General features: G+C 52.5%; 1 protein-coding gene across 3 annotated transcripts in view; it reads right to left on the bottom strand.

Moving 5' to 3' along the window:
* Nucleotides 1-697: 697 nt before the first annotated feature.
* The window catches only part of HDAC4 (histone deacetylase 4), a 286,142-nt gene continuing 275,467 nt past the window's right edge, over nucleotides 698-11,372 (bottom strand). For all 3 annotated transcript variants that reach the window (XM_032636830.1, XM_032636829.1, XM_032636831.1), the window contains exons 25-27: nucleotides 6,964-7,048; nucleotides 5,824-5,965; nucleotides 698-5,372 (exon numbers count right to left, since the gene is read on the bottom strand). In XM_032636830.1, coding sequence (XP_032492721.1) covers nucleotides 5,333-5,372; nucleotides 5,824-5,965; nucleotides 6,964-7,048 — 267 coding nt within the window. In that variant the 3' untranslated portion in view covers nucleotides 698-5,332. The remainder of the gene's footprint in view (nucleotides 5,373-5,823; nucleotides 5,966-6,963; nucleotides 7,049-11,372) is intronic.

Genomic DNA, 11,372 nt, shown 5'->3' with positions numbered 1-11,372 from the left:
CAGCTCTGCTTGTGTCTGGAGGTGGCTGTGCTCCACAGGCCTCACGCTGGGGCTCAGGCAAGGGGGTCAGAGGCCCCTGGGCATTGCAGGCTGGGTTCCCAGAAAGCAGACCCTGGGTGGAGTCTGGTGAGCACTGTGCTTTTCAAGGCGTGTCCTTGGGGTCAACAGCTGAGAAAGGAGAGGAAGGGAACAGGACTTGACAGAGGGAGAGTCCAGCTGGGGGGCAGGCCGACCCCACCAGGAGTAGCTAGAGGGGCCCCTGAGTTGGGCCAAGGGGGCTGGACCCTTAACCCCACCCCCACCCCCATTATTAGTCACTGGACGTGGGGGCCTGGGAAGGGGTGTGAGCACCGGGGAAGTATGGTGGTCACCTGGGGGTGGCAGTGTTGCTGGGGGCCGTGTTTGCTGACTCACGGCCTCAGGGAGAGAGTGCCCGGCTGTGGGGAGGCCGGGCCTCCGGTCCCTTCCCTTCGGCCTCGTTCACCTACGAGGTCATTTCCACACCAGGATTTTGGGGAGAAAATAGTGCAAGGACTTGAATTATTGGACAATTAAGTGAAGACACTCCTGTAGGCCATCTGTACGGGTGGAGGGTGACAGGGCTGCAGATGGGCTGGGTCCCAGGAGCCACCCCCCGGGGTCCCCGGCACAGAGCCAGCGAGGATGAGAGCACACGGCAGAAACCACAGGTGGGAGGGCAATTAATGCTCTTTATTTACACCACAAGAGTGACAAGTCGTATGATGAGGTACAAACACTGGACTCCGGGTGAAGTGGAGTCGGCCGTCAGGGGAGGACACCTCAGTCGGTGAAAATCCACCCACAGAGAAGGAAACAAGAATGAGAAAACCAAGAACAAAACCTCCAACTCCACTGAGCAAAGGAAAGAACCACTGGGAGGTCCAGACAATCAGAGAACTGATTAAGTTACAGATGAGACAGGTCTCTGCTACCAGCGCGGCGCCTGCATTAGCGTGAACGGGCGTTGGGTGGGACAGGAAGTCGTCACCACTGCGTTTTCCACGACACCGTGAGGAGCTCTTGGGTGAATAGGGCCAACCCCCTCCTGTAGACATACGGTGACATGCTTGTCACTCTCGTAAATTGGAAAATAGCGCCTCCACTGTGGAGCACACACACCAGAACAACAGAAACAAACAAACTGTCTTTCTTTTTCCTTCAATAGGAGGCTTTTAATCGTGTCAAAGACAGAGTGAGCTGAGCTGGGAAAGCTCTGCTTCATTACGAGGAAGAAATGGTTTCCTCTCGATGCAAAGTATGATTTTAAACCACAGTGCAGCACAGTTCACGACTGCTGAGTTTAAAGTGAAATCTTAGCCATACGTGATCTAAAAGTCAGGAAAAGTCGGCACAGCTGTGCGGAAACGGCCGCTGGGGCCTCGGGTTCCCCAGCAGAACCGACGGCCACCAGGGCTGGGGGTGGGGGGGCGGCGCTCGCCTTGCCCTGAGCAAGGAGAGAAGGGAAGAAACCAAACAGAACAAATCCCTCTAAATCAACCCGAGAGAGACAGGCAGTTCACTTTGAATTCTGCGTAGTTTCCCTAAAACACTGTTTCCACATAAATACAATAAACTCTATTATTGGTATGTCACAAGTGCTAGATAAACTTTTTTCTTAATATGACAAATGTTTAAGTAGTCCTTTTTATTTTTCTTACATTAAAAAGTACAATTTCTTAAGAATAAGTTCAATAAGATGCAAACGTTCCCCCCTCCCTCACTCTCCTTCAAGGTTTTGTTTCGTTTTACAGAAAAATTCCCATCTTTTGTGTCTGCAAATGTCATGGGAGGGGAACAAAAAGGCATTTCTCTTCTTCCCCAAGCTGCCGCGTTTGGCGTGCAAAATCCGTATACAATATAAAGACATGCCGCTCGTAACAGCCCATGCAACCTCGGTGTAGGAAACTTAAAAAAATATATTCATATGTATTTATATATATATATTTATATATGTATCAATACCCATAAAACACGTGGGCCCAAAAGTCTACAAAAAGAAGAATGGAATGAACGCATGGCTGTGACCAGGAGAGAAGGAATGTTCTGATCGAAAATTAAAAACAAGGAATTCCATCGCAATGCTGCAAAAATCAGACCAGTACAAAACGGTCCTTCCTCTGGAAACAAACTTTGAAAAGAAGTAAAGAAAAACCCAAACACTTTGACAAAGTGGCCCTTCAGAACCGGAGGGGCGGCCAGTCCCAGGGGCTCGGGCGCAGCCCAGGGACGGCCGCCTGCTGGTGGGGCTTGGGCGCCGCGTGGCGCAGCTGGAAGGCCCAAAGGCAGGGTGACACCACGAGTCCCGGGGCATCACGGGGTTTCCCGCAAAGGGATATAAAGTGCTCACTTGCTGACCCCCGGCCAGTGCCCCCAAGGCCTCTGCAAAGGAACAAAAAGGTCAGAGGTCCAGGGACCACAGAGGGAAGGTGTGAGGGGCCCTCCCTGAGGCGGTGGGCCTGCGGGCACCCCAGGTGGGCCCTCCGCCATCTGCCCTGGACGGCTGGCCGTCGAGAAGGGCTGTGTCTTTAAAGAAAAGAAAAGGCTACACGGTACTGCTTTAAGCACGCCTGTGAAGCTGGAGTGAGCGGACAAATGACAACGCTCCCCCTACTGGGCCTTCTGCAGAGGAGGTCTCTGTTGAATGAGATTAGAAGTAAATCCCCCCAAAGATAACTTGGCCACCAGGGTCCGTGTTACCCACCACCTGTAAAGAATGCCAGATGAGATGTTCCTCCCCAGGAGCCACGGCTGGCGGAGGTGGGGGGGGTCCCCGCAGTAAAAGGGGGCCGAGAAGGCCAGAAAAGCCGGCCGGCTGGGCCCTGCCACCGCTGTGGCCGCTGGGTGGATCCAGCTGCCCGCACGCTCCAGCACCCCCTACCAACTTGGGCCTCAGGGCAAAAGGCCAGGAGGGGAGAGAACATCAGACATGTCCCAAGGCCTTCCTGTCCCGCTCTCAACCACTGTCCCGAGTCTGACCGACAGCAGCCGGTGGTGACCAAGCCAGTCCAAGAATCTGGATTCTCTTGGTCCAAGTCTGGCTGCGTCAGAGTCTCTTTCAGAAGCTACCCTGTAAACGTTGCCGAACTTGAGACTTGGCTGGGGGTTCCCGGCTGCGGGCAAGCTGTGCTGCACTCCCTCAACTCAGAACCTGACGTACACTTTGGAATGACACTTGGTGGCTTCAGGTGCTGGAAAATAAGTTACCAGTAAAAAGTGACTTTCAGTTACTGTCAAAGAAAAAGAGCAAAGGCTGGCGGTCCCGGTCAGGAGTCTGCCGTCCCTGCGGGCCCAGGCTCCTTGCAGCCACAGGCCCCAAGATCCAGGCCTCCCGGCCGGGGCCCTACCATGTGGCTGCAGCAGAAGAACCCAGAATGGGTGCCGGGGCCCCCCAGCCCCACACGTTGCTGACATGCTTACAAGGTCTTTGGAAAAGTGAAATGAAAATTCTATCCTGACCATGTGGTCAGAGAAGTTTAAACAAAAGCTTTGAGAATGCTGACGGCCCATGGTGTCTGGCAAGCCCCCCCAACTCAGCGCTGCGATGATTCCCGCCCCCTCCCGGGCCCACGATGCGCAGACGGCAAGAAGGGCCCTGCACTCTACGTCCAGCCGAGGGACGGGGCCAGGGGAGCAGACCTCAGACCCTGCTGCACATTTGGTGCTCACTCTGAAAATAAACTCTGTGCTCACTGTACAAAAATAAACAGAACGAAAATAATAAAGAAAGAAAACACCTTCCAAAGTTAAAAAGAAATGTACAAGCAAAAATTCAGAAAGGAAGAAGTTTAGATGTTATTACCATTCAGAAAACCGCTAAATGGTGAGAAAAAATGTAAAATTCACAAAACAATGCTTATTCAGGATCTTTTTGTGAAAAATTCATACAAAATCAACAGCAAATTTATATTCTTTGCTATAAAAACTCATTAGGTACACATGTGCATGGAGGCTTGGAGTGGGAAGGGGCTGGGTCAGAAAATAATTAAAATGAAAGTACAATCTTGCAGGGTAGTTGCCCCGTGGCGAATGTGTGATTGAAAGCTCTCCAATCTGGAGTTCAGAAATACATGAGCTTCAAACTAGATCCCTTTCCATAAGCACCTTGATAGCTAATTCACAAGTCGTTCATTCGCCAGGGACCTTTACAATTTGCATTTATTATATATATATACTTTTTCTATAAATGCATTATAAATATTTTATCAAGATTTCATAAGAATCAAGTTTCTTAGCTTGGAATACATTGGAATATATATTATACATATATATATTTATTTATACCTAAAATTTAAGCAATACTTCATGCTACTTGCTTTTAATAAAAAGCATTCCGATCGTAACACTGAAAGTGTGCCTAGGACATGCTTCACAACCAAATGGAGATGCTCAATTGTTATATGATGTACGAGAAAAGAACACTTTGGATTCATTTAAAATTTGTTGGACTTCAAAACCCCCAACAGTATTTGCCACTTTTTTGGAACTACCTCCATTTTTCAACAGCAATGAAGTGAAACAGGGTGGCAGGACCTCAGCCCTCCGGAGCTGCTGGCCGTGGCCGGGCTGCTCGCGGAGGGCCCGGCCAGCACGCACTGGCCTCTGGTCCCACCGGCCACAGGGAACTGTCCCACCGACTCCTGCTGTTTATTTTTTCTTAAGGCATTGTTCCTCAGACTTCAGAAAACCCAGCCACAAAAATCCATCAGAGCAATAAAAAGAAAGGCACAAACGCGCATGTTCCACCGGCTTTGAGAAACCAAAGCCAGCTCCCGCGGGCTCACGTTTCTGTCTCGTCCAGTTTTTCTCCTTAAACGCTCGCCCACTCTGTGCCCCACCCCACTGTGCACCGCGGTGTTCGGAGGCCGGCCAGAGCCGTGGCGACTTTCTCTTAAAAAGAAATAAGCTACAGGATGAGTTGAGTGGTTTACACGGAGACTGTGGAATTGTGGGGAATCACCAAACCGTAAGCACCAGTTTTAATCAAGTTTGCTTTGTGTCGTGAGAGCTTTGATTTTCATTTTCTTTTTCTCGTGTCGTCTAGATCAGCAGCTCTGCCCCGAGCCACCACAGGCTTCCTTCCTCTGCGGCTTCCCTGGGGAGCCCAGAGCGCCTGTTTCCGCGTGTCCCTGTGTCCGCGCGTCCCGGCGTCTGTCCGGGTCCTGGCAGGCAGAGGGCCGCCCGCTGCCGCCGGCCCCGCCGCACCTGCGGGGCTCGGAGAAGGCCGTGGCAGGACGCAGGGCGACAGCAACTTTTCTTGGCGGAGCTTCAAGACGGAGACAAACGAACAAGAGAACCGCAGCCTCGGGCGCACCTACAGGGGGGGCTCCTCTTCCATGGGCTCCTCGTCCGGCCTGTGGGGCGGCCCCGGGGAGGGGGAGGGGGGAGGGGAAGGAAGGGGGAGGGGGGAGGGGAAGAGGGGAGGGGAGGGTGCAGGTGCATGGCAGTGGAGGAGAGAAGAGCAGACGGTGGGTGGGCGGAGATCCCCACCCATCAGGGCTGCTGCCACCCCGCTGCCCACCCCCCCTTTGACTCCTAGCTACACCTGCCACGGTAAGTGTTCTGGGTCCAGATGCCCTTCGAGTGTTTCTGAGGGTCTTGCGCTCTGGAGAGAGGTGGCCATGCCATCCGGTCCTGGACTAGGGTGGGGACACCTGCCCGCCCTCCCTCCTTCCCTCCCGGCCCTGCTGAGCTTGGCAGGGCCTATGGGGAGAAACCACGTGCATCTGATGGCGCCCAGGAGCAAAGATCTGGGGGGTCCGCAGACCACGTCAGTGCTCACGCCAGGGCAGTGCCCACGCTCACCTCTTCTCGGGGGCCTTCACGCCCACAGACAGTGAGGCCATGGCAGTAACAGTCTCAGCCTCTTCGTTCTCGCACTTCTGGGCCTCAACCAGAGAGTAGCCGGCGGTGGAGGCGAGCCTCTGCAGGGAGCGCCAGTACTGGCCTGCGGGAGGGCACGGTTACTCGCTTACGGGGCCGGCCAGCAGCCTCCCGCGCCCAGGGGCTCAAGCAGAACCCGTCACTGGCGACTTTAAAGCACCACTCTCTCCAGAGACAGAAGCCAGGGAATCACCTGGTTACAAACTCACAGAGGCTGGGGCTCTTCGGAAAAGCTTCTGCGTGGCCCGCAGACCCAAGCCCTCCAGAGGCAGCACGTCTGGGATGGGGGGCGGCCTCCCAGGAGGGCCCCTCCCTCGGGGTGCTGTGGCTGGCCGGGGGGCACTTCCCAACTCCTACCTGGAGCCACCGAGATGACGGGGGCGGGGGGGCAGTGCTGGGAGGGCCGGGGGTCCAGGCAGCCTCTCCCCCCATTGGGGAGGCTGGGGGGGAATGACCCCGAGGCCCGGAGCTTGAGGCCGCAGCAGGGAAAACCTGGCTTCCACCCACCCACACAGACAGTCTGACGACTGGGTCACCCCGAAGACCCAGGACAAGCAGCTGTGTGATGAGGGCAGGGCAGGAGTCCCTGCTGTGTGCCGGCCTCCTGGGCCCCCAGGCCGGCTGGGAAGGGGGCTGCACCCGGTGCTGGGTCTCTGCGGGCTGAGCGTCTCTGAGCTATGGGGTGGGATCCTCTGGTCCAGGGGTAGAGGCCAGACCCGAGGACACAGGCTCACACGCAAGTCCCAGCCCTGCCAGCTGGGGACCCAGAGCAAGTGACCTCACAGACTCCTTGAGCCTCAGTTCTTTAACCCCCTAAAGCGGAGCCGATGACATGACTGTAGCAGGTTGTGGGGAAATGAATGGGGGTAAAACGAAGAGTCTCTGCCAGCTCGTTGCATTCTAGCTGAACGCAAGTCCCTGTCATGTCGGCCTGGGGAAGCAGCTGGCAGTGAGAGAGACAGAAGGCCAGGGGTGGGAGATGGGGCCACGGAGTCCTCCCTCCTCCCTTGGGTCTCTCCCCCAGGAGGGTCTCCCAGCTGAGCACCGGACCAGGCCACTTACTGTGGATTTCAATGACCTTCTCCATCGACCGGACAGCGTTCGCATTGGGTCTCTGCTGTAAAACCTTTTCTGGGAGAGGATCAAGCTGGAGAAAAAAAGAAGCATACATACTGAATTAATATCAGTATAATCCCCGTGTGTGTTAAGATGGGATGTCCAGAGTCAGCGTCTTTCTAAAGCGTACTTGCTAACTGAGTAAACAAAACAGCTTTAAGAAGCCAAATGTGGTTTTGGCATTTATTATAGAAATTTTTTACAAAACTAGATTTATTTTCCTTAAGGTATTTTTCTTAGGAGGCTGTCAGGTATATTTGTGGGTTCCTCTGTGAGCAGAACGACGGATGGTGTCCACAAGTGCCTGGTACAGAAAGGCAGCAACTTGGCCTCCACTGTTGATACCACAGCATAACATTAGGGGACACATTATTACTTTCTGGAAATATCAGTTTCATATTCCCTATAAATAAGGGTTTTACTAATAGTGCTTGAATATCCCCCATCCAGGGTTTTCTTCCAATAATGGGGAAAAAGGTAAGCGGAAGGGAGCGCGCAGCATCTCAGCGAGGGAACCTATGCTCCGAGTTCCTCCTCAAGTCCCGCAGCAGATGTTGTCAGAAGGCACGCACGCGCCCGCCCGTCAGCAGCCACAGAACCGCCCAAAACGTGGGATGAAATAGCTCACAAATATGGTAACAGTGTAAACAACAGGACAAGCCTACAAAACTGGGGGAGACCTGCTGGGTTCTGGGACAAAGCTGGGGATGCCCGGGGAGGTCAGATAACGGGGGACAGGTCCTGGGCTGTGCACGCCTGGCCGTGATGACCACCGCCCCGCCAGGGATGAGTGGACAGAGCAGGCGCGCACGGACCACAGGCCCCACCAGTGCTCGAGGGACGCGTGTATCCCCAAGCCAGGCCGCCAGTTAGCACTGCCAGTTCACTTCTAGGAAGCATGGATTCCCAATCACAAAAATCACAAGACACACAAGTAAGCGAGCATGAACTTGGGTCAGGAAGAACAGACAAGGTCTCTAATACCTCGCTCCAATAAAAGGAAGCAGGCTCCTTGGAGAAATGGCTTGCTCCAGGGCTGGGGCGGGGAAGATGCAGGGTGAGCCTGGAGCACCCTGAACGCAGAGGGTAGGGAAGGACGCGCTCAAAGACAAAACAGCGGGCGTGTCAAAGGGACACACGCGGGGCCGAGGGGAAATGAAGTACGTACAGGTATTGAATTATATCTCAGAATGTAAACTTAATATCCACTAGTCCATACTGGCGGGATAAGTGACTGAGTAAACAAACAAACAGCGAGAAGAGATGCATCTTCCTTAAGAGGGATTCCAAGTAACTTATGTGCACACCCTGCCTCTGCGAGGTGGAGCCTGCCACCTGCCACCCTGCCCCCTCCTGTCCGAGCTGAGGAGTCCATTGAAGAGTCCACGTGGGAAGAGGAAACACGGAAGCTCGCTGCAGACGCCTGACCAGCACACTCTAACTCAGCGCCCACGTCAGCTCCCGTGGAGGTGAACCACGTGGACGGCACCACGTGGACGGGAAGGGCGCCTGACCACGGGGTCTTCCTCCTCCAGCCCCTCGCTCCAGTTCAGTCACGAGGGAGAGAATCAGACATTCTACAGAACACCTGGCCAGCCTGCCTCCAAGAATAACAGAAGATTGAGAAACTGTCATGGCCCAGAGGGGACTAAGGAGAAGGACCCTGAAACAGAAAAAGGGGAAAATGAGTGAAAGCTCCCTCCGTCCTGGAGTTTACTTAACGGTAATGTGCCAGGGTTGGTTTCTCAGTTGTGAGAAACGCCCCATGCTGAGTAAGACCGCAATAACAGAGGGGATTATTTGAGGGGTCTGCAGGGGCACGTGTGCAGCTCTGCAACATTCCTGTAAATCTGAAAGTATCCCCAAGTGAAATTTTTTTTTAAAAAATGAAGATTTAGATCCTCCAAGACCATAATTATTGAAATGATCAGCTTTAAACTATAAAGTAAGCATGTTTAATATATTAAAAGTAAAAATAAGATACTACTGAATGGTGAAAGGACCAGAGATCACTGAAACTGAAACGGAATATTTGAGAGAAAGCCAAATGGAACTTCTAGAAATGAAAACATAATTTCCTAGAAATTAGGAACACAGTGAGACGAGCTGGAGAGAAAACTGGTAACCTGGAAGCAACAACTGAAGAAATGAGCCTGAACGCAGCCCAGAGACAAGGGACAGAAGGTCAATGTCCCCACGAGGCTGGGGGGTGGGGAACGAACGGTGCCGACAGCCGAGGATTTTCCGTGACTAACAGAGGCACCATCCCCAGGTGCACGTAAAACACAGACGGTTGGACAGGACGCGACACATGACAGTGGAATCCAGCCTTGTGCTATTTGCCAAAGGACACACCTGGAACACTGGAAGAAGGCTAAAAACCACACGTCAGGCACACCCGATAAAGAGGACGCCAGTGCACCACCTTACGTGTTTGGTACACCAGACTTCAGGAAAAAAACCATAACCGGACATAAAGAAGGTCACTACACGGTGATAAAAATTTCAACTCATCAAAAGGATACAGGATTTAAAATTTGTATATATTTAGTAAAACTGCTTTCAAATGTATGAAGTGAAAATGGACAGAACTAAAAGGAGAGATGGATGAATGTACCATCCTAGTAGGAGATTTTGACAGGTCTTCTTAGATCACGCAGACAAGCGGACAAAAATCAATAGGGAAAACCAAAGCATGAACAGCACAGTTAGCAAGGGTGGTTTCGTGGGAGTAAATGGAACACTCTGTAAAACAGACGAAGTCTCCACCAAGGATACCTGCCACCCAGACCCCCTTTTCTTAGCACAGTGCCATCTGTTAGATACTGGAAACAAAAAGAGAGTCACGAGCCCTATGGCTGGACATTGTAAACACACCCATCGTGGGTCAAAGAAGAAATCATAATAGAAATTATGAAATGCATAGAAATAAAAAATAATGAAAATGCCACACATCACAGTGCGTGAGATGCAGCTAAACACGGTGCTGGGGGACATTTATAACCTTCAAGGTACATATTGGAAAACAAGACTGAGAACTAAGAACTGAATTTAAGAAAGGAGCACAAGAACAGAGCAGCCCCAGAGAAAGAAGATAAGAAAATACACAGAAAGGGGCAGAAATACATTTTGAAAGAAAAAAAGATACTGTAGCTGAAAGCGGATTCTTTGAAATGACTAATTAAATCGACAAGCTCTGGCAGGGCGGATCAAGAATACTAAAGAGGGGCACAAATAACACACTAGGATAAGAAGCACAACTACAGGAATAGCAGAGATGAAAGACAGTGAGAGGACAATTGCCAGTAATTCTGAAAACGTGGCTGATGTGGCAAAAATTCCCGGTAAAATGTAACTTTCCAAAATTAATTCAAGAAGGGACTAAAAATGACGAAATCAGCCACTTAAAATTTGCATCCACAGGAGACCCGTAGCCCAGGAGAGCCCTCCCAGCCAAGGAACAGATTATTCTGATCCTACACTCACTCTTCCAGAGAGGAGAAAAAGAGGGGACCCCCAACCTCCACGGGTCCATCCGCCCATCCATCCACCCATCCATCCAATTCCTCCCCCCAAGAATAAATTGGAAAAAGATGGTCTAATAGAAAAATGGGCAAAAGACACAAAGAGAAAGGCTGGGTGGTCAAGAGACATGTGAAAAGGTGCTTGGCCTCCAGGGCATGAGGACGCGATCCTCTACCACACCTGGTGCCGTGCCACCCTGCAGACTGGCAGGGATCAAACGTGAGACGCCGTGTCGCTGAGGTTCGTCTTCCACTGCTGAGGGCCCGCAGGACGAAGACCCTGATGCCACCTCGTAAACGTGGGACCCACCCGTCCCTCCACCAGGATCTGCCTCAGAGATGCAGCTGCCCTCCTGTCCCAGGAGACTGCACGGGCGTGACTCTCGGACGACCCGGTGAGTCCGGGGCCAGAGAGCAGATTCAGGAATGGAGCCTCCTGCTGTCCCCCACTGCCGGGCAGCCCCGTGAAGACGGGAGTGTCCCCGAGTGCCCTGGCCACCCTAGGCTGGGGGTGATGCGGGGCAGAGCCCAGGCCCCTCACGGGCACGGAGCTGGAGCAGAAAACACACCTTTTAGGTTCGGGGTCCTCACTGCAGCATAACTTGCTGTGTCCTGACTGTTATGGCCCAACTCTAATAGTCTGCTAGAATTTTAGTTTTACCAGTTTTAAGAAAAAACAATTCTTTAAAAAGTAACTCATTCCAAAAATCACCTATCACTTCGAGGCAGAGGGGTGTGTCAGAGCGTGGCACCAGGAATTTTCTCACATTACACCCAGGTCCTGCTGTTCCCCGTCCTGGGCGGGGATCCCCACGGCTCATGTCCCCAGCA

This window comes from Phocoena sinus, chromosome 7 (assembly GCF_008692025.1).
Source record: "Phocoena sinus isolate mPhoSin1 chromosome 7, mPhoSin1.pri, whole genome shotgun sequence".
Classification (NCBI taxonomy): domain Eukaryota; kingdom Metazoa; phylum Chordata; class Mammalia; order Artiodactyla; family Phocoenidae; genus Phocoena; species Phocoena sinus.
This window is presented reverse-complemented; position numbering and strand designations above follow the sequence as displayed.